The sequence below is a fragment of the Adiantum capillus-veneris genome, chromosome 21 (genome assembly GCF_014529385.1).
Source record: "Adiantum capillus-veneris isolate H3 chromosome 21, ASM1452938v2, whole genome shotgun sequence".
In the NCBI taxonomy this organism is placed as follows: Eukaryota; Viridiplantae; Streptophyta; class Polypodiopsida; order Polypodiales; family Pteridaceae; genus Adiantum; species Adiantum capillus-veneris.
Window position 1 is genome coordinate 104,258,862 of NC_140951.1, and position 23,359 is coordinate 104,282,220.

Sequence of the window (23,359 nt, forward strand, 5' to 3'; positions counted from 1 at the left end):
AGAGGTGCAGTTTGGTTTATTGCCTCTACACAAAGAAAGCTATAGATGGTAATGTTTTTGCATCATGTAAATGTCCTCATGAAGATCACCGTGTAAGAACGATGTCTACAGAGTCATTTGGACTTCATTTCCTCTTTGGCAACCAAAGCAAGAATTGTCTGTAGAGTAGTCATTTTGATGATTAGCAAAAAGACCTCTTCAAAATCTATACCCTGCTTTTTCTTGAAACTTTTGGTAACCAATCTAACCTTATACTTAGGCTTAGCAACATTGGGTGTGATACTCAAATTGTAGACCCATTAGCATTCTTCCCTTTTGGGAAAGGTACTAAGTCTCAAGCTTGAATGTTTAGCAAAGAAATTATCTCCAACTATAGACATTTGTCACTTAAGCTTGTCATCCCTCAACATAACTCCATAGTAGGATGGCTCTCCCCAATCTATCAACATAATTTAGTTTAAACTTGGCACAAACCTTTCAAGCTGCCTAGAAATTATAGGTGACCTTCTAAAAGATACCCCATGGGCCATCATTCCTCCCCATATCAAAGGACTTACATATAGTTAAAGCACACTACATTTATATTTATTATAACAAAAGATGGTTGTAGTTTATGGTCATCCAACGTTATCCCCTCATTATGATAGGGCTCACCAATCAAGGAAAAAAATTTGGTTTATGCAAAGATTATCATAGTTTTTTCATCAAATAATTATATTCCTACCTAATTAGTGGAGAAAAGGGGAGTTACAGCCATGGTAGGGAATCCCATGGATTGAACCCCGATGCACCAAATCAAAAGACTAAGTGAGATGTTGAAAATGAGAGCTCCCACCTCATATATATATATATATATATATATATATATATATATATATATATATATATATATATATATATAGGCATGGTTGAACTGGCTCGATGTACTAGGTTGTGTTGCCAACGGAACATAGAAGGAGCCATTTGTTACCTCCCTCGTGATAGTAACACGCCCACGCAATAACTTCTTCATGTAAAACTCACACGGCTAAATTGCAACTAGGTCACTTACAGTGGTGTCAGCAAAGTTAAGGCAATAAGGCTCTTTCCTCCCCAAAATATATTCGGAAGTTAAAAGCATGTTCCAAGGGATGGGTCCCATACCCATTACCCCTTATGTTCGCATTTTTAAAACATGGGGAAACTCAGGTACCTATATCATCATGTTAAATATCGACTTAACTATACCTTTCCTTATTAAGTGCCTCCTATTGATATTGATACTAAAGTGTACTTTTCTTTATTAAGTTCATCCTCTAATACTAAACCACATTTGCACATTTGATACTAGGCTCAATAAATTATGGCTAACATAGGGGACTTATAGGTCAATCCAAGCGGTGTTAAAGCTTGACTATCTTTAGCTCAAAACAAGGTCAAGTACTTTAGTGCGAATCAAGTTCCATTAATCTAGTACAAATCCAAAGCCCCTTGTTTTGGATTAATATACAAGTAGGTGTGTGTGTGTGTGTGTGTGTGTGTGTGTGTGTGTGTACGTACGTACGTATGAAGGGTGAACATGCAAGGCCCATTAGGATACCATTTTCGTATCTATAGATGTTTTGATGACATTGTATATACATGTCATTATTGAGCTAGGATTTTAATCCTATAACTTCATCTCTAAAGAAAGATAGTCCAAATTTGTATCTATGCTTTGACAAATCCCCATACAACACGATTTGGGGGGTGTCTAAAAGAAATAAAGGGGAAGTGTGAGATGGAAAATAGCTCCTTAATAAGTTTGTTCATATGAAAAATGTACCCAAACTCCCTATGGTGGTAGATATTTTCATGGCATCATTTTGTGTTAGCAATATGTATGTGGTGTGCTTCCTTGGGTAGATTGACGATGCACTCATAGATAGATTCTATGACCCACCAACTTTGTAGTGCAATATTGTAACACAACATGCTATTTGGTTAAGCCTTTTTTTTAGCATGGAAAGACAATTTTTTAGCAGACAATCCATTACGAGGGATAGTTTTAAGTAACAACAGGATGCCCCACATGATAGATTGAATTGTGTTTGCTTTATATGTTTTGATAAGGTGGGACAATGTGTATTTAAGAGCAATGAAAGTCTTTTGATTTTTTGACAATGTGTGTCATGATTTCTTGTTCATTATCACAATAGATAAAATAAGTTCCAAGGAGCCTTTTTGTGCCTCCTCTATGATGTGCTTTTCCTCAAAAAGTACACGGTCATTAAAGCCTTTATCCATGCAAGTTACAAGAAAATGTATCTTGTATATTTTCAATGGATAAATTTTTTTCGATGTGTGGTTTATAGCCAATCCTTGGAGGGAGGTTGTGTCTAAAAAATGTGCTAAAAATATCCATGGCTTTGCTTGGGAGAAGATAAGTTGGGAGAAAAATTACCTTAGCATAAATAAGGTCATAAAGTAGGGTAGTGAACTCTTCTGTGGCCATGTCTAGGTTGGATCCCTCCAATTAGGGGATATGTTTCGATTCCTGCATAATCATGGTGCTCATAGTGTGCCCAAAAGATTGAAACTCCTCACACTTGATATTATGTTTAAATTCATGGACAAAACCTTGCTCTATAGGTAAGCACCCTATTTGAGAACTAAACAATTGTTTTCTATCACAAAATTGACCTTGTGTGGCGCATCAAACGTCCAAGTCATCATGCATTCATACAATATAGGGGTGGTACGAATATTCTATAAAGATATAGAGAATGAGAGAGCTTGAGATCTTGCAAGCAGACATACACACAACCAACAGAGCACACAACGAAGATGGAGCAAAAAAGCTACTTCTTTTTCTTTACCACTCAAAATGTTGATAAGGTCTACAAACATAAGTGGGAACTACAACATAATAAGAACTATGTACAACGGTCAGTGTGAAACCACTAGTGAGTGAGATGGCAAGATAACTTGCCATTTTTCTCGATGTATAGACCAAGCTAGTGAAGCTCAACTATTGTATCATTGGATATGATCCTCGTGGGGGGCCGCTACCTCATGCAAGTGATGAATGTAGGCAAAAAGTCATCATGTCATACCTTGTGTTTATCTCGATACCTCAACACTCCCCTCAATCTCAATGCCATCTCTTGTACTCCAAGCATAGCTCAAAATTACCTTGGCTTCTCTGCTCCCAAGGCTTTTGTGTAAATGTCTACAAATTGCTTATTTGTTTTCATGTACCTAAGGTCAATGTTGCTAGCCAAGATTATGCCTCTAAGGAAGTGGTAGTGCACCTCAATGTGCTTTGTCCTCACGTGGAATCTGCACCAATTGTATGCTACTAAGGTTGTTGCAGGAGATGACAAACGGCCTATGAACCCGTATGCCCAAGTCTCCAAGTACAATATCCTTATGGACAGATTAGTAAGTGTAGCATTCATGAGGTGTGTGTGTGTATGTGTGTGTGTGTGTGTGTGTGTGTGTGTGTGTGTGTGTGTGTGTGTGAGAGAGAGAGAGAGAGAGAGAGAGAGAGAGAGTCAATTTAAAATCAAAGTAATCACTAGACTATACTTATGAAAAGAGAGCCCCTTCTATAGGCATCATAAATCATGACATCATGGCTACATCATGAGGAGAAACCCCACCATATACATCATCATACTAGATTATACTCATGAAAAGAGAGCCCCTTATATAAGTGTCATAAATGGTGACATCATGAGGATAAACCTCACCATGTACATCCTCTTAAGTCAAAAGTAACTACCTTATATGACATGGTATATTATTGCATGACCTATGCCGCATAAGCTTCCACATAGGTATAGGGTGCTCTCACATAAGGTGCAACAAAAACTCATACCCAAAAAAACTTCCCTTGTGGGTTTTGTTTCACTCACACAATTCTCCCCTCTAAACACACGAGGGTGAGGCACACATAGTCACAATTTCCTCTCTTGAAACACATTGGTGGTAGGCAAACACGAGCCTCCCTTACACAAGCATTAGCACACAAGTCTCCCAAGACAAGTTGAGACACATAAGCTTCTTTAGCACAAATGAGGGTTCAAGAAGTAGACAATGAGTGTCAACACATAAACACAAGGCTACGCCACTTGTAGATTTAAGGGTTTTTCCTTCACACAAGTCGTCAAATTATTATCATTTTTGTTGTTGTCGAACTTGTTGCCATGTGTTTAATCACCAATTGCTACAAGCTTTAATGATGCACAACAATGTGTAGGTACTATGGAGCATCTTTGGACTCTCAATAAGGGTTTTCACCACACACAAAGTGAAGTATGTGGTTGTAATGAAAAAGCTCTCAATTTTTGGCACCAAATTGAAAAAAATGCAATATTCACCATTTTTCCAAGCCATCATTGAATAGGAAAATGTTGTCCGATTTACACAATACTGGGCTCTTTCAAAACCTCTTAAGAAGTCTAAAAATGTGCACCAGATCAACAAATTAGGATTTGTAAAGGAGGCTCAATAGATTAAGCAAAATCAAACAAAAAGGAGCTTTTTTATCTCTTTTTCTGATGAGAAATCAACGATGTGTGGGAAGCTCAAATGTAGAGTTCAAGGACTCAAATTAAATATGGAGCAAAGAAAATCTTTGTGCACAAAGTACACTTGAAAATTTCTTTGATCTCTAATGACATTTAGAGAAAAATAGGCATAAACATCACATAATCAATGAGACAGAGAGCAATAGCAAAACTCACGAGAAAGTTCACACTAGATGCCCCATTACAAACACTAACTAGACGTAAGCACAAACCTAATTAGCTATAAAAGAATATTTAATCTCTCTCAGTTAACACGTAAACCTCTTGATGTAAGGAGTGGCACATGGGCATGCTCACAACAAGAAGCCAAGAGCTAATTAGATGCTTATTCTAAGAGGGGTCAGAGGTGTGTGTGTGTGTGTGTGTGTGTGTGTGTGTGTGTGTGTGTGTGTGTGTGTGTGTGTGTGTGTGTGTGTGAAGAGGGGGGGGGAGATTCGATGACAGCCAAGTGTAGTAACACACAAGATCTATGATAGAGAAGAGGATATGTCAGGATCAAGATAAGTGATTAGAAGGTATTAATCACCACTATGGCTATGATACCACTTGATGGAGCTAGAATGTCTTAGTAAATGTAGCATTCATTGTATATGTGTGTGTGTGTGTATGTGTGTGCACACACACACACACACAGACCCAATGTAAACTCAAAGTAATCACTAGAGTATGCTTATGAAAAGACAATTGCAAGCCTTTTATATAGGCATCATAAAGGGTGGCATGATGGCTACATCATCATCTTAGGTGGAAAGTAGCCACATGCTATCACATGATTTATACCACATAAGCTTCCACATATTATGTAGAGGGTGTTTTCATATAATAAGGAAGTAATTGTCCTTAGTTGCTATATCAATGTCCTACAAGTCATAATTTGTCCAATATAGTGGTAAAAGTTACATATTAGAACATCATATGGCAAAATGAAATCTCACAAACTTCAGCAATTTAATTTTCTTTTGCCTTTAATCATCCACATACTAAATATTCTAGTGTTCCATTCTAGGAGACTTAGGACTAGCACATGCAACTCACCACCCAACCATTCCCTATATAGGCCCTTGGCCATGCTATTTATAGGACCCCCTTTACCACATTTCTGCCTTGGCCCTTGGCCTGGCCCTTGGCCTGCCCAGTCTTACCTTAGGCGTGACATTATTCCCCCCTTGGAGAAGGGTTTTTGTCCTCAACAACAAAAGTGATGATAGCTCAATAAAAACACTAATGTTTTCTACAGTGGCATGCTTCTTGGATCTAGCTGTCCATTTGATCACCAGAACGCGGCTCAGTAGGAGGTTCAATGAAATCAAGAAGAACATCTTGATTTTCCACATTGTTGTCCCTTTGCAACCGTTTTGTGTAATCGGCCTATATCCAATGTAGTGTGTAAACTCTATTTATAACTCACTAGAGTATGATAAACGAGGTGTCTAAAAGAATATCTCTTCTCACTTTCTATGAAAATAACATGTTGACATAACTCATCAACACAGATTAAGCCCTTGACTTGTTATCATTCTTCATCACTAAACAACCCCACCATAACTGGAGATTGAGGTTGAGAATCTAGTCAAAACAAGAAGGGACCAAACTTATTTGTGCGACATGCTTTGCCTCATGGTAAGAAAACTCCAATTAGAGAGATAACCTTTCCAATTGGACTGCTTGGTGCTAACACACGTGTTTAGCATATCCTTTAGCACAAGATTAAGACTTGTAATCTACCTATCCTCTCTAGATGACTGGCAATACTGAGGTGTAGGTGTGTTCCCCCATCGTTTATAGAGAGACATCCGGAATGACTAGTAAACAGGGATCAAAATTCCTTTCAACAATGTTGAATAATCAACAATGTTATGAACAACCAACTTGGTTAACTTTAGAGTTGTAAAAGTGGATTGAATAAACTGTACAAAGTGTAGCCAACTTATCTACAAACACTCAAACCAAGCCACGATGTCTGTTGGTAATAGGTAGACTCATGGGGGTATTTCTAGGCGAGCAATTTTTGGTGAGCACTTTTCAGGAATCTTTGAGCATATTCCTAAAAAGATTCTCTCTTCCTCCTTCTCTATCTCTCTCAAGTAATTTTGCTAGTCTCCACTCCTTCTTCTTTTTCTTCTCTCTATCTCACTCTCTTTGAGACCCACACACAGGGAGAGAGAGAGAGAGAGAGAGGGAGAGAGAGGGTAGAGAGAGGCAATGAGGTAATAGGGAGATTGAAACATAGACAAAGATATGCGACCTTTCAAATTGTTTCAAAAACAACAGAGACAAGGGTACTTGAAAGAAGAACATCCACTAATCATAGAAATGTTACATTTTATTGCACTTGCATTACATAGGCAAGAAGTGTTCATCTTTTAGAAGGCCCAAGAGTCGCAATAGTGCTGCCCTCAAGTGGCAAAAGAAGATTCTACACGTTCCCTAGCTGTCGTGTCATTCGCTCCTCATCCTCCTCTATGATGAGCCCAATCTTCTTCCAACAAGAGAAAGCGAATTGTCCCTTCTCGTTCAAGCTGAGCAAGGAACGTATATAGAGGCATGTGCAACAATGATAGAGGCGACACACATTGATTGTTGCCTAAGAGCCTCCTTAAACCATTCGGATCCATACAATGCCTCTCCGTTGGGAATGGCTTCCATGACATCCCACACAGACTTGATTCTATTCTCAAGATCGTTGGTCATCGTGAAAAGAAAGAGAAGTGTGCTACGGTAGCTAGTGAACGATTTCACAAAAATAATACAAGCAATACCAATTTATAGCAATTGTGGGAATATTAAATTATTTCTTTATTCATGATGTGACACATAAACAACCACCTTCCAAATTTGAAAATTGTTTGAAAAAAAACTGCAAAACAATGCACCAAAATGTGGCCATCATAAGATTAAAAAACTACCAAATGAAACCTATCATGTAGATCCATAATGACAGAGTGAAAATGTGTCTAGTGCAATATTGTCCCAAAATTCTTTGCTCCTACATGACCTTGTCATGTGTCTAAAGAGAAAAACGGATGAAAGCATTCAAGCTTATGCATTCTACTTGGAAAATTCAATCAAAGCATATTCAAAAATGAAATAAAACCAAATCATATGCATACCTGGAGATTAAACATTGCGTTCACTTACTCATAGTCAAGTGCACATGACCAAAAATCCTGCCTAGATATCTTTGACCTATGAAACACTAAATTAGAGATTAGCAAAAAACAAGAAATATTGAACTGGTAACCCTGGGTGTTGCCTTGGCAATCCTAACTTCTTGGTTATATTCTAGAATGTCCAACTCCTTTGGTTAAATTCTGCATGGAAACTGCTTAAAGTAGCTGTTAACGGTGACCAACAAAGTCTATCATGTCCAAAAGTGTTTATAATCAACTTGTGAAGTAGAGCCTATCCACCACCCCTTGGTAGATTGAGGACTTCTTACTTTGAAATTACAACTGTGAAGAGGCCAATCAATGACTATCAACACTCATGGAGTGATGAGGCATTTGCTCGGTCATACCCCTAGAAATACCACTTTTATGGCCACGATCAATGCTATAATTTAAACAGAAAATCCTCTCAAGTTGGAATCTTATTCACAATTGGATCTTGAAATAGTCATATCTCTCTATGAACAAAAGAGAAAGATGTCTAACACCCCAAAGAAGGTATTCATACTAGATTTTCTTGGGTGTTCAAACAAGAGATCCCTTCCATTGAGACTCTCTTACTCTATTCGTGTGGTTGCATGAATTAGTGGCTTGATAGCAAGGCCGTGCCTACTTGCTAGCCACAAAAAGCATCATCCCTATTGGTTGCACCTTGTGCATAGAGCCAATGATGTAAAGTGTCCGTCTCATTGTAGAAATATACAACAATCACAAGAAAATCTAACAACCTCAACTCTTCCTAAAAAGAGTGAAAGAGTAAACAATGAGTCAGTGGAAGGAATCCCACGCTGGCATGTCATGCATGCATTAAAAAAAAAATAGAGTGATAAGCCTTTTGCTCCAATGAGGGTCTCAAAAGGTTGAGTCTATGCCATACGTACCTTGAACGATTTGTACTGGCATGGATACATCATAGTTTGTCCTTGCCAAAATGTAAATTGTGAGCTTATATCCTCTTATTGCTAATTACCCAAACCTCTCTGCCATTGCTCTTGATACCAAGGCAATGAGGAGTATCCCAGGATGAGGAAAGAAGCCTTGCTTCTCATGATGATTGCCAAAGCACCTTGCTTTGCAAAATAGAAGATTTTTTCCAAAACAAACATGAAATCAAAGCAAAACAAGAAGAACTTGAAATGGTCTAACATGTTCGCCCCTCTTAGGCTAGTTGTCTTCTTGTGAATCTTGCTCATAGCCATGCATGTATGCTGATAAATTTAAAGGTGTCACGGATATACCATGCATGCCCTCATGGCTTGATTCATACCCACCTCCAGTGAAAATTAGGCAAACATGTTGCAAAGTTTTCCCAAGTTCATATGTCGATAGCATATTCCAAGCATTGGAAACTCTATGCAATATGCCCTAAAGTGAAGCCTTGCTTTGCAAAAGTCCATCGAAAAGATGAGACGGAATAGATCTTCAATGCTCAAAAGAATTTTGACCTTGTCAATATCTCATAGAGAATTGGCCTTGCCAAGTTATACATTTTATTGAGAATCCTTAGATTGCGCAATATTGAAAGAGAGAGCTCCAAAAGCTTAGCTATTCATCTGCTTTTAATTGGCAAACTCTACTTGACCAAAGAAACCTTTGCTTGTCAAGTTGGCCTTATTTAAAAAAAAATACAAGAGTAAATAAGTTCAAAATTTGAAGCTTAAATTTAACGTACTGATCGATTTTTTGAAATCAGTGCTCTTTGAAGTCTGTGTATCCAAGGGAGCTTTCCCGCAGCCTTCTTGCCCCCCATAGTAGCTCAAGGACAAGAGGAAAAATAGAGAACGAGAGAGAGATCATGAAGAGAGGTTGCATTTCATGGAGAGGGAGAGAGTGACCAAGAGAGAGAAACCACTGAGAGAGACGGTGCTTCATCTTGCTTCTCCATCTGCTTCTTCCCCTCCGCCATGGTTGTCTCTGATACCAATCTACGAGACTAGGGACTAGCACATTCAACTCACCACCCAACCATGCCCTATATAGGCCCTTGGCCATGCTATTTATAGGACCCCCTTTACCGCATGTCTGTCGTAGCCCTTGACCTACCCGGTCTTACCTTAGGCTTGACATTCGTACCAGTAGAATATGTAGTATGTATCATATCCTGATGTATAAAGATATCATCGGTCATAGTTATTATTCAATATCCATAATCCATCACTACCAAGTCCAAATTCATAATAGTGTCATCGTCATTATCATAAACTAAATCCAATTCCATATCAATATAATCCAAATCATTTCCATCACATACTTGGCTTGACAAAATTACACTAGTAGTGGTGATGGCTACCCACTACATTATGATTTTGTAATTGGTGTTGCTTAAATTGGCTAATCAACACCAATTGTGTGTGTTGCTTAAAGCGGTGAATTTGTACTTGTGTTGCCTAAACCAATAGATACATACATATGCTACTTAAACTATTGAAATTGACAAATCTACACTAATGCTATATAAATCAGTGGATCTACATTTATGATCATACTATTTAACCAACAAATCTACACTAGTATTACCTATATTGGTGGATTTTCACTAAACAAGTTGGTGTTCCTTAAATTGGTGAATCGACACCATGTTGAAGTTTGTACACTGCCTAAACTGGTGAGTTTGTATATTTGTGACCAATGGACTATGCAAAGCATAATGTATCATACATTTATCACTTGTTTGACACACAATTTGAGTATATTGGGTAACTCAAATACTTACAAAATTGTTGCCAATTAGTCCAAATCACCTTGTGTGATTTGCTTCATAGCTTAATGAGGAATCACTTCAATAGTAATTGTAATGCTTATGGTGGATAGACCAACAAGGCAATCATTATAATAAGAGATTCATAACTTTTAGCAACAATAAGTATCAGAGTGAATGTACTCAATGTAAAAGGAAATAAACTTGTTATATTGATTAGCATGAGAGAGAATTAAAAGTTAAACGTGATGGATTTTTATAAGTTCAAAATGGAAGGTGACAATAAATGCTGGAAAGTCATATGCACCACATGTGGGAAAAGGTCAAGTAGCATGTGGGATACACCATGACTATAATTTGTGTAGCATGTGTAAGGCTTATAGGTTCCATGAAAAATGTAACTATACACATAAATGGTGCATGTTTGGCTTAAGGGTTCGTTCTCACTATTAGCATAAGCTACATGCCAACCTCAATAAACACGCCCATAAGCTGAAGCTTACACGATAGACCATGGATTTTGATCAGGGAGTCTAATATGCATTACACCGAGTAACTACATAGTGCTCATAAGGATCAAATCTATGCAAGAACAATAGTGTAGGTCTTACCTACAAACTATATGGTTTGGGAAAGTGTCTAAACACTTACAAATGCAAGTCATCACACTTTCTTTAATGAAATGTTAATTATGCATTAGCTGTGTACCATGTGTAATGCCTATTGTGGATAGACCAACGAGGCATTCAACATAATAGGAGATTCATAACAATTAGCAAAATTTATTAGAGAGAATGTACTCAATGTAAACAAAAATAAACTTGCTTGATTGATTAGAATGGGAGAGAGAATTACAAATTAAGCATCGTGGCCATATATAGACTCAAATTGAAAGGTGGAAATAAATGCTGAAAATTTGATATGCACGACATGTGGACAAAGGTCAAATAGCATGTGGGCTACATTGTGACTATAATTGTGTAGCATGTGTGAGGCTTATAGGTTCCATAGGAAAAATGTGACTATACACATAAATGGTGCATACTTGTCTTAAGGTTTTCTCTCACCATGAGTGCAAGCTACATGCTTAGCTCAATAGTAATTTCATTCAATTAAAATATGAGCTGATGTCTTACAGTTTGCATTAAAACTCATAAGATAATGTTGATAGGGAAAAGTTAGAAAAAGGAATGGCTTTTTGATGCACATACTTGGAAGATCTCCTCCGCCTAAAAATGTAGCACGTGCATGTGGAGTGAGGTAAAATTAATAGAATTTCAACCTAGACATCAAGACTTCTCAATTAGAATCCTCCTACGGACTAGAGAGTTTCATCTATCAAATTCACAACAAAGTTTAGCTAATGAGTCAAGAGTATGTCAATTTTGTGCTAGGAAGAGGCGATTCACAATATTTGTGTTGATAGTATGATAACTACAATGTTGATCAATGTAAAACAAAAACCATATAAGTGCATTAGTACATACAAAGCATGTTGACATATCTAACTAAAGATACTCATCTAGTAAATGAACTTAGTTAAAAATAAAACAATTTAGAAAAGAAGCTTTCAACTCAAAAGCGTGGAACAAACTTTTTATTCTCCCCAAGATCTACCACTCAAAATCATATCCAAGACCACCTAGTTAGAATATTAACAAGTGATAAAATCACAAGGCCTACCTTGTGGAAAGAAATCTCTAGAAAGAGACTCATTGATCTTTAAGCAAAAAAGATACACTGAAAAAAAATTATATCTCAACCAAGAATTTTACATTGTAAATTTTATGGAGCACCTAAATGTGACATGGCAGCATGAGAGGTGCGCATGTAGGAGGTGGAAGCAAGTACAGGAGGTGGTCTAATGGTGGGATTTATTAGTGGTACTACCTCTAGCAACAACTAGTGTGGCTAAGGGCGGAGGCACAAAGATAGTATGGTCGGGCACCCAAGACTCCACGTGTCAACCACATAGGGGTTGTTGGTCACTGGAGATGGAGATCCAAGGGGCTAGAGGCAGCTGGCATTAACCTCGAATAGAGGAGGGTGCAAGTTGGTGCAAGCACTGAGCGACTTGCAGGGATTTGTTTGGCATTGGGCACATGGCACAAATCAAGGTAGGAGGAGAAGAACTTGGGTGGTTTTGTGCAAGGCGAGGGAAAGTGTGGGTTATCTCCAGGGGAGAAATGGCTATGGCAAGCACGGCTCAGTTAATTGGCACAATTCACAACACATGTTGGATTGGTGTATGGGTGGAGCTGCATTGGCTCTAGGTTGCATGAAGGAGGAGAGTTTTTTGACATAGGAGGTGCAAGTCGCAAGTGGGGAGGCACAATGCAACCCCACATGCCATGCTACCCATTCCATTGTCATCCAGCGAGGTGATTGTCCTGACTACACATCCTTACTAGGCCACTAGCTGTCAGGTTCCATCTGCGAGTTTACACCCTACATCGTCGATGGTCCTTGCACAATGCACACGATAGTCTCCTTGAGTACCTTACTGAATCCTCCACCTCATGTTGCTCACACGAGAGAGGTGGCCACCTGGGGAGATTGTGGTGGGGGACAAGGGTGAGGTGGACATGCCGATTGAGAGATGCCATATGAAGGGGAAGAGAGAGAGAGAGAGAGAGAGCCCAAAGCATGGAGGGAGGAGAGCATTAACTCTTTGTTTCCTTGTAGTCATGATGCATTCAGGTGCTTGGTTTTTTGCCATGAGAAGCGTAGGGTTTTCCACGTAGCATGGTGCTTTTCACCCTTATCTCTGTGCAATGTAGATATAGACTAGTATGTGACCCACACGTTGTTGTGGCAATTGAAGCAACCTTCTATGAAACGACCTTTGAACTCCTTCCCTCCAAACGGAAAATAAATTGTTATGAAGGCAAGGTCTAATTACAACTCATAAGGTGTAGGGACTCTTCACATTCATGTCAACCATGTAAAAATTCTATCTTTTGAATCAATACTCTATCAAATTTTTCCAATGTGAGATGTAACAACTCTTAAGGTGTAGTTTCTCTCCACATTCTCTTTTGTTGACCACTTGTGCAAATCCTCCTTTTGGGTATCCATGCTGGGTACCCTCTTTTGTAAGAAGCTCCAACACATCCTAACATGACCATCCCCCCCCCCCCCTCCTTTCTTCTTCTTCTTCTTGTTCTCTCTCTCTCTCTCTCTCTCTCTCTCTCTCTCTCTCTCTCTCTCTCTCTCGGGTGTCTGTGCCCATGTCTGCGAGCATCTGTTGAGTTTAAGACTTATCAACTTGATCTTTGAGGTTCGTTGGGATCAAATCAAGTAGCAGATACTAGAGTCCCTTTGCACAATTGATTTGGAGTGTCCCTCTAAGTAGACTATTAGGGGGGAGCTAATATCCTTGTTTGACTGCATTGTTTGCATCAAGTATTCGATTCTCTGAAGGCATCAATATCCCATCCCCTCACCATCCTCACAAGTGAAGGCATTGGTTACAACATCAACTCTCCCACACACAATTCTTTATTATGGTTTTGGTCTTGTATTTTGAGCATGAGAGTTAGCTCAGGAATATTATGTCATGTGGATGAATGTACATGAAAGGCTCCCAATAAATATCTTAAATCCTAGTTGAATAATCAAGTTCACCTCAAAACCAATGCCACAAGAATGGTTTTTTGAGCATCCTCTCTCTCTCTCTCTCTCTCTCTCTCTCTCTCTCTCTCTCTCTCTTCCCTTTTCTCTAACAAGACCCAAGAGAAACTAAGATTTGGCATGCACATTAGACAAATGTATCTTTGAGTGTGAATGACTAAATAGATATGTCTACTTGAAATGGATGTTGTGGTATGGTTCTTGATTTTTCATGAAGTCTCATGTGCTTTTTAGCCTATGTATATAAGAAACTCTCTCTCTCTCTCTCTCTCTCTCTCTCTCTCTCTCTCTCTCTCTCTCTCTCTCTCTAAGGTCTCTTTGGATTTTTCCTACGCTACTAGACCCCCCCCCCCCCCCTCCCCCCATTGTGCACATCCTTCACCTAGACCTAGGTAAAGCCAAAGAAATCATTGTGTGGTAAATTTGAGCCATGCCGCCAGCTCTCTCTCTCTCTCTCTCTCATGCAGACATCCTCCTATTCTCTTTTATAAATGTTAACTATGTCGATGATCATGTGCAAGGTGGTGGTGCTCCTGCTTGGGTAGTTGGTGCACCAATGCAACAAGGAATTGAGTTTAATGGTGGCCAAGGCATGACTTCGTGCTAATGAGACTGCAACAATGTCAATGATGTTGCTCAATGCAGCCCCATCAATTGAGTTAAGTGGGATGATGGCCGCATGCACCGCTTGATGGTATGAGAATGTGTCATTGCTTCCTCCTGTTGGGCCACAACCATGGCTAGCAATACATGTTTTTCCAGTCCATACAAACTTGCTTCCTCCCCCAACACCCTCTATGTGAGCACACCATTGTTTCCTTGAATGCCTCATCCGTTGGGGTGTCTACAGGAACACTCCAATTTGTGGCTTGTTTGCAGGATCTTGTGGCTTGTTTGTAGGATCCATTTGCATCTCTCTCTCTCTCTCTCTCTCTCTCTCTCTCTCTCTCTCTCTCTCTCTCTCTCTCTCTCTCTCTCTCTCTCTCTCTCTCTCTCTCTCTCTCTCTCCCCCCCCCCCAATAGTGCTCTAGTAGCAATAAATTTGAATAATTTTGTAAACTTAATATCTTATTGATGATCAAATAAATATCCTTGGCTTTTCTCTCTAATGAGTGATTATTACCAATGAAAACTCTGATTCCATGGCTAGAAATACGTGGTTTTCCAGCCCATCCAAATTACCTGTTTCCTCCCCCAACACCCTCTATGCACACACCGTTATTTCCTTGAATGCCTCATCCATTGGGGTGTCTATAGGAACACTCCAATTTGTGGCTTGTTTATAGGATCTCGTGGCTTGTTTGTAGGCTCCATTTGCATCTCTCTCTCTCTCTCTCTCTCTCTCTCTCTCTCTCTCTCTCTCTCTCTCTCTCTCTCTCTCTCTCTTCAATTCTTCGATACTGCTATGGTAGCAATACATTTTAATAATGCTGTAAACTTAATATCTTATTGATGATCAAATATCCATCATTGGCTTCTCTCTCTAATGAGTGATTTATTATACAAATGAAAAATCTATTTCCATGATTCAATTTCGTCTATGTAATGAGTATCTTCTCTGTGGTCCAACAAATAAAAAAATTATGCATTTTTAAACAAATAACCTTCTCTTTTGCAATAGCAAAAAGGGGAGGCATCACTAAGGCCTTAACCCTTTGGGGTAGGCCAAAAAGAAAACAAGCTTTTATCCTATGATATTATCAACTCATAAAAGAAATATTGACAATGTAATAGGCAATATAGTTAAAATTAGTGACGTTGATAGATCCCACGGTTTCCGGAGCCAGTGCAAATGAGGGTTGGACAATCCTATGATCGGCTACATATGTAATGCCTATGTAGGTATAAGAGTAGCTTCTAGGTGCATCCGATTGGAAGCTTCAAATGTTGAGCATGCTCGGGATGGTTCTCTGAGTGTTAAAGATGGCAGTCGGACATATCATTTTTAGCCTACAATCGAGCGAGTTGCCAAGTTGGTGATGCTTCCATCGAGGGCTATGGTCTCATTGGTGAGATGAAAGCTCAAAAGCTCTCTCTCCTCTTCTAAAGCCCCAACCTTAAGCTAATTTGCAGTGCATGGTGAATGATAGAGCGTGTTCAAAGTTCATTTTTCATAAGCCTTTCGAAATATAATAGCATCCCGATTGGGGCTCCAAGGTTTAGATCATGTGTTGCTCTCCTCCAAAGATGACTGTCCATCCAAAATCCGCTAGTGAGTGCTGATTTGAAGTCTCGTGAATATGTTTCTTCCACTTGTACAATATTTGGAGGTGGAGCCAGTGGACGAGCTTGTTGTAACCACGCTTGGCGATCCTTTGGTGAATGTGGTCTCCTTACCGAAGTTTGAAGGTGGGCAAGGAAGCGGTGGGAATCAAGCCTTCATTAAACAAAAAAGAAGATAAAATGGGATTTTTGGGTCGCCTGCAATGACGGTCAGCATGGGGCTCCTCATGGGGCCGCCAATTACACAGCACGTGAAAGAAGTTGGAAGGGGCACCAGAAGGAAGAGGGCTCTCGAAGCCTGCACCAGAAGGTCAGAGAAGAAAACAAGAAAGGGGCAAGCTCAAAAGCAAGAGGAGTGCCATCCAGAGCAATTCCAGAGGGAGAGCTCACAGAACGCTGTAGAGGGGATGCTGCAGGTTGGAGGTCCGAGCTGGAAAAGGAGCCAAGCCGGCAGATTGAACCCTTCACGAGGACTGAGCAAAGGAGAGGAGGCGGGGCTGGCCAGTAGTCGACGAGGGGCTGCAATTGGAGGAGAAGGTCAAAAGGGGGCGAGCATGGTGCCATGGGCTGCCCGACCGGGCAGAATCTCGAAGCCACGAGCTCACCATGGAGAGTTGGGGGGGCTCGTCATCAAAAAAGAGAGAGTGCACAGTTGCAGGAGCCCGAGGGGCTAATCAAGTAATGGTTTCGGCCATTGACCTGTGGGCAGAGATTGGAGCCGTCAACGCTAAGAAGTGCCAGGAGCGCTACAGAATTAGAAAGCGTGCTGCATGGGCTGAGCCTAATTAGGGAGGAAGGCTCTCGAGGCTATACTGGGCGCCATAGAGGAGCAGGACAGGATCGAGAGGGTGCAGATCATGCTACTGTACTGTGAGCCGAAGGGTAGCACTACCAAGTGGAGTTCGAAGTTGATGGCAACCTGCAACAAGAGAGGTCGAGAGAAGCCACCATGCATGCAAAGGAAGGAGCTGAGCCTGCCATGAGCAGAAGGTGGGGGGGGCTCTGAGGTCGTAGAGCGCGGCAGGAGAGAGCTCGCCATTCAAGCAGAGAGCCGTGCAAGGGCAGCCAATTAATTCAAAGGGGAGCCAAAGCATGAGCTATTGAAGTCGAGGGGCCGGGGGCTGCCATGCTCAAGCTGGGCATGGAGAGGCCATATAAGTCAATGAATGAAAGAAAGTTCATCATAGGCCGCTAGGTCAGGAGCGAGACTATGTGAAGAAGATGTCAAGAGCTCAGGGATCTCGTATTCAGAGGAGCCGCTACCATGAATAAGGAAAGGGCATCATAGCTTTGGAGCTTGTCATCAATGAAGACTCTGTCAGTGCATGAGACAATGCAAGCTTGCCATATTATGAGAAGGGCACTCTGATTTCCCGTTGTCTATGTAAATAAGTTCCTTTTTAGGATGATCCTTTTAAAAGTAGGCCTTTGAGGTGTTTTTGAAGTAACCTGGCTGAGCACTGAATAAGGCCAAGGCTGATGACTCGAGCATGTGAGTGTGTGGAGAGAGAGAGAGAGAGAGAGAGAGAGAGAGAGAGACTGACTCCCATCTGTGTGTGCTCAAGAGTGAGTTTTTTTCCGGAGGGGTTTCTTCTCAAATAGCCGACTAGTGTGTGCATTTGAGCTACAGGAAAGAGTGTGAGTGTTGTGTCTCGGTGTGTTTGCACCGGCCTCATCATCTTTTGGCGATCCCGCTGGGGATCGGGTTTTTTTTGGGTTGAAAATCTCCCAGATAAGTCTTTGAGGGCAATGCAGAGATACTTTCAGTTTTTTTAAAGCCTTAAAGCTGCCAAGTGGATGCAAATGGCGCAATCCAAGATCGACAGGTGGTTTAGCGGAGCGCTAGGGTAGAGAATTCGACCATGGATATGGCTTGTGGAGCTAGAAATGGAGGAGTTGCAGAACTACGAGGACCGAGAAATGGCCGACTATGCTTGGCAAGGACTCAGAGGAGCTGCATGGAGAATCTACTGCAACCTTTTAGCAACAGAGCAAAAGAGTTGGTATCAGATAAAGCTGGTGCTACTTATGGTCTTTTGTGAAGATCAAAAGAGGTTTATGGTATCAGCAGCCGTAGCAGAGGTAGTATCTGATGATGGAGAATCATCGACATCTACTCCTAGCGGGTATATGGGCGAGTCTGAGGACAATGGTAGTGGCAGAAGCTCAAATAGTGCCGAAGATGTGGGAATCTCGAGCAGGATTTTGGGTGCAGTGCCTGGTGGAGTGCATACTGTAGACGAGCAAGACAGTGAGGAGGATGGTGCATATTCTGGTTGTACACCCAGTTCAACCGAAGGCTTCCAAGGGATATTAGAAACTAGTCTGTCAAAGCAAGAGGGTGGTCAATCTGACCATGATCAGCAGCATGTGGAGGTGCATCTGGTTCCACAGTCGATGTGCGGCGATGGAGAGTTGTCTTTGATAGCACGCTCTGTAGGAACTGATGCAGATGTAGCCCTGGAGCGCAGGCCATCATGTGTCAAGAACCAGGAAATTTTCCCTCTGCCTAATGGTGATGCATACTTGGAGTCCGAGAAGGTATGGGCTGAATTCATGTCTTGCTTGGTTGATGACGTAACTATTGAGCAGGTGCACTCAGAAGAGGCAACAATGGTCTGCCAGCTGATAGAGGCGCTTCCAGAGCAAGGGGTTGGGCAATCGTCCAATATCCAAGAACAAGTGGTGATTGAGATCGAGGCCGAGGTGGAAGAGATCTCTGTTGAAGGCAATGAAGTGTCAGTGCTTGATTCTGCAGATGAAGACTTGGTTGCTCCTATTGCACATTTAGAAGCTCTGAACCTACTCCATGGTGACGAGATTCTGTCCACAAAGGATGGCAGTATGTGTGGGGATATGGCGCAAGTAGGGAATTGTTTTGATGATGGAGATGATGATATGGTTTTTTTTTATAGTCTCTTATCAGAAGAGGGTGATTATGAGCCTACATCTTCTCCCTTTGACGCCGATATGTTTGAAGACATTACTTGTGAGTATCTAGATAGTTTGCTTGATGAAGATGTGCCTCTTGAAGTGGTCACAGGTGTTCCGAGGGATTTTTCGCCTTCTGCTGATGTCTCTAATGTCTTCAAGGGCTTAGTATACCTCTTTGGAGGAAAGTATGCTTTTCACTGTCTCTAGAAGGTTGCTGCTTTTGATCATGATGGTGTGACCAGTGTTTCCCATGCTTTGGAGATTGATGGAGATGATGATTGGGGTTTTGACGACCCGGATGTTCCGATAGACTCTTCCCATGCTGTGTACGTCAACAAGGCTCTATACAGGATCAAAGTTGTGAGAGCCCTACACAGTGTTCAAGAGTTCGAAGAGCTAGAGATACAGCCACTAGTGCTCAAAAACACAACTCGGGGCACTCATGAGGTCGAAGTCAAAGAAATCAATCAAGGAGATGCCTCTCTTACACAGGAGGGTGGAAATTTCGAATGGTCTTACAGTGATGTGGCAGCTACTGGACCTGAGTTGCAGATGGATGATATGACCTGTATGCACATCTTGTCCGTATGCTCATGTTCTTGTGCCGAGGCTTTATGCCCAAGATATAAGCCTCAAGAGGATGTGCAATATCTTTAGGATCCAGGTGGAAGCCAATTCTCAAGTAGGGAGGCTGAGAGCTACCCATTTGACCCAGGCGGACATTGGACTTCATGTAAAAAGCTGAGAGCTTTCCAATTGATCCTGGAGGGAGTTGGTCTTCAGGTTGGAAGGCTCAAAGCTTTCCCTTTGATCGAGGGAGAGTTTCATTCTCGAGTGTCTAGCAGGCAGAAGCAGCAGAGGGAGTGATATCAGAGCTACTAACAATGTAAATATGGTATTTTCAAGTTTTTGGAGATTTCAGCATGCTGTACAGGTTTCTTGCCGACAGGTGTACATAGTTTTCCAGAAAATCTTGGGTTGAGCATGAATGCTCAACGAAGGGGTTGGGCAAAGATGATGGATTTCAAACTTTTCTTAGTTAATGCATCTGAAAGCTGGTCAACCCAATAATCGGCCATTTTCGTAATGCCTATACAGGTGCTAAATCGGATTCGAGGGCAATCTTCCACCAGTCTTAGAGAGGGCCTCCCATTTGATGTGTCGGGGTGGGTTCGTTGTCTTATGCAGTCAATGCCTTGGAATATGCACGGCTTATCATGATGATTGATTTCTTATGAAAGCTCTCAATGGGGAGCATCGATGTCAAGGTACCTGTCTATTATCTATATGTGTGCTCCTTGCAGAGATAATTGAGAGTGTGGGGTTCATTGAGGTTATGATGAGCGGAAACTACATTGATGTGCTCGATGGGTATTGGCATTGCATGGCATGGAGCCAATAAACTACGCTTGATGAGTTTGTCAGAGTTAAGTGCCAGCGATGGTTACGTCAAAGCTTAGCGGCAAAGAGGCATTGGATCGGATGATAGCAATGTTTTGGTGGGAGTCCACCTTTGGTTGGGTTTTTCTATATAAAAAAAAGGCTAAAAAATAATTTTTAACACAGTGTGCAGGGAGATGGGTTTGCACGTGGGCTACCGTCGCCAAGAAAAGGAGGCGGTGGGTGTGTGTACGAGAGGGAGGGCGGTGCCAAGCGGAGCATGAAGCCACGCCAAGAACGCTCTACAGGCTACCACTTGCAGGAGGCTATAAAAGAGGGCGCAGGAGCTGCAGAGCCAAGGAGACCAGAGAGAGAGGAGAGACCAGTTGTAAGGAGGCCGCCATGCTAAGCAAGCCTGAAGCAACCAGCTAGGAAGGGGGGACTGAAGCTCAGATCAGAGCTGCAGGTAGAGCAGTAGGAGGATGCCGTTTAGAGCTGGGTCCAGATAGAGGGTGGACGAGCTACAGAGAGGGTGTTCTATAGGAGCACAGGCCGAGGTGCCATTCAAGAGGGGGACGCCACCCAGAGAACGAGCGGGGGCCGAGGGAAGACGCTCTCTGGCCAAAGCTGAGAGGGAGCTGTGTCTGAGAGCTTGAGAGCTAGCCAGGAGCAGAGCAAGATAAAAAGGAGGGCAGCGCAGGAGCCGGGGAGGGTCTATGCCCGCACCTTGCCGCAGGTTGGAGGTCCGAGCTGGAGAAAGTGATCGGCTTGCAGGGGCGCCGTCTGGTGGCGCATGGGCTGCATATTATAAGTCAAGGGGAGCCATCAAGAGAGCACGGCCGAGAGCTGCAGACTAGGAAGGGAACGGCTGCAGAGAGCGCCATGAGCAGAAGGTGGGGGGGGCTCTGAGGTCCTAGAGCACTGCAGAAGAGAGCTCGCCATTCAAGCAGAGAGCCGTGCAAGGGCAGCCAATTAATTCAAAGGGGACCCAAAGCATGAGCTGTTGAAGTCGAGGGGCCGGGGCTGCCATGCTCAAGCTGGGCGTCAAGAGGCCGTAGTCAACGAATGAAAGGAAGTTCATCATAGGCCGCCAGGCATCATAGCTTTGGAGCTTGTCATGAATGAAGACTCTCTCAGTGCATGAGACAATGCAAGCTTGCACTCTGATTTCCCGTTGTCTATGTAAATAAGTTCCTTTTCAGGATGATCCTTTTAAAAGTAGGCCTTTGAGGTGTTTTTGAAGTAACCTGGCTGAGTACTGAACAAGGCCAAGGCTGATGACTCGAGCATGTGAGTGTGGAGAGAGAGAGAGAGAGAGAGAGAGAGAGAGAGAGTGTGTCCCATCTTTGTGTGCTCAAGAGTGAGAGCTCATTTGTTGTAAGGGTTTTCTTCTATAAGAGCCGCCTAGTGTGTGTGCTTAGGCTACGGGAAAGAGTGTGAGTGTTGTGTCTAGGTGTTGGTTTCCCGATTCCATCAATGTCAAAAAACATGGATCCTCTTTTAAAATTTCATTCAAAAAAACACTATTAATATCCAAGGCCTACTATCTCCTTAGAAGCAATTCAGGTTTCTTGTGTACAATTGTTGTCATAGCTATTGTTAGGTTGCAAACTTGGTTATCCCGATTTTCCACGAGAGAAAATCAGGGATAATTTGATCTAAAAATTCACAAGAATCTATACGTGGAAATAAAGAGTTGATTCCTAAGATAATATGATCTCTTTAAAAAAAAAAAAGATTACATTCATAATGTTTTTGGTTAGTTGTAATCTAGGTTTTCCACAATAGCCACACATAAAAATGAGTTCCTAACAATTTGGGTAAATACCCATGGTTGCCACCTTTTTGTTGATGTCCCATGACAAGGATGCGACCACTTACCCTATTGACAACAACCATCTCCTCCTCTCTTTCCCTTTCAAGCTCAAGTACTTGTCGATGGCACTAGTCACAAGTTATGCCCTCTTCCTTCCACACATGTTGTCCCTAAACAATAAAGGAGGGTGATTTGCCCTAGTCTCTAGTTCTCTCTAGTGTGACACAAGCATCGTACAGAGGTAGGGAGGCATTCTTAATATTATGCAATCGATTATGATCCGAACTCTTCACGAACGAGAGAGAGAGAGAGAGAGAGAGAGAGAGAGAGAGAGAGAGAGAGAGAGAGAGAGAGAGAGAGAATTGAAAGCATATTATTATGGGTTGGGTAGAGAATGATTCAGTGAAGGTCAGTAGAAGAAGAGGTAGTGGTTGGAACGAAGAAGGTGGGCCAGAGAAAGGGGGGGAAATACATTACCAATTTTTGTCTTGATCATCGTCAATGTTTTGAAAAATGTTGGCCATCGACATCCCATGGTTGCCACCTTTTTGTTGATGTCCCATGACAAGGATGCGACCACTTACCCTATTGACAACAACCATCTCCTCCTCTCTTTCCCTTTCAAGCTCAAGTACTTGTCGATGGCAGTAGTCACAAGTTATGCCCTCTTCCTTGCATGTCCAAGGTTCCACACAGGTTGTCCCCAAACAATAAAGGAGGATGATTTGCCCTAGTCTCTAGTTCTCTCTAGTGTGACACAAGCATCGTACAAAGGTAGGGAGACATTCTTAATATTATGCAATCGATTATGATCCGAACTCTTCAGGAACGAGAGAGAGAGAGAGAGAGAGAGAGAGAGAGAGAGAGAGAGAGAGAGAGAATTGAAAGCACATTATTATGAGTTGGGTAGAGAATGATTCAGTCAAGGTCAGTAGAAGAAGAGGTAGTGGTTGGA

General features: G+C 41.7%; 1 protein-coding gene across 2 annotated transcripts; it reads left to right on the plus strand.

The window, feature by feature from the left end:
• The first annotated feature begins 16,784 nt into the window (after positions 1-16,784).
• LOC147431463 (uncharacterized) lies at positions 16,785-21,822 on the plus strand. 2 transcript variants are annotated; one of them, XM_086494059.1, is made up of 2 exons: positions 16,785-20,476; positions 20,775-21,822. In XM_086494059.1, the coding sequence occupies exon 1, from the start codon at positions 18,162-18,164 to the stop codon at positions 19,413-19,415; it is 1,254 nt and encodes a 417-aa protein (XP_086350185.1). In that variant the 5' UTR covers positions 16,785-18,161; the 3' UTR covers positions 19,416-20,476; positions 20,775-21,822. The 2 variants fall into 2 exon arrangements, with proteins under 2 accessions (XP_086350185.1, XP_086350186.1); XM_086494060.1 differs by having other exon boundaries at positions 16,785-20,094; positions 20,307-21,822.
• The last annotated feature ends 1,537 nt before the right edge of the window (positions 21,823-23,359 follow it).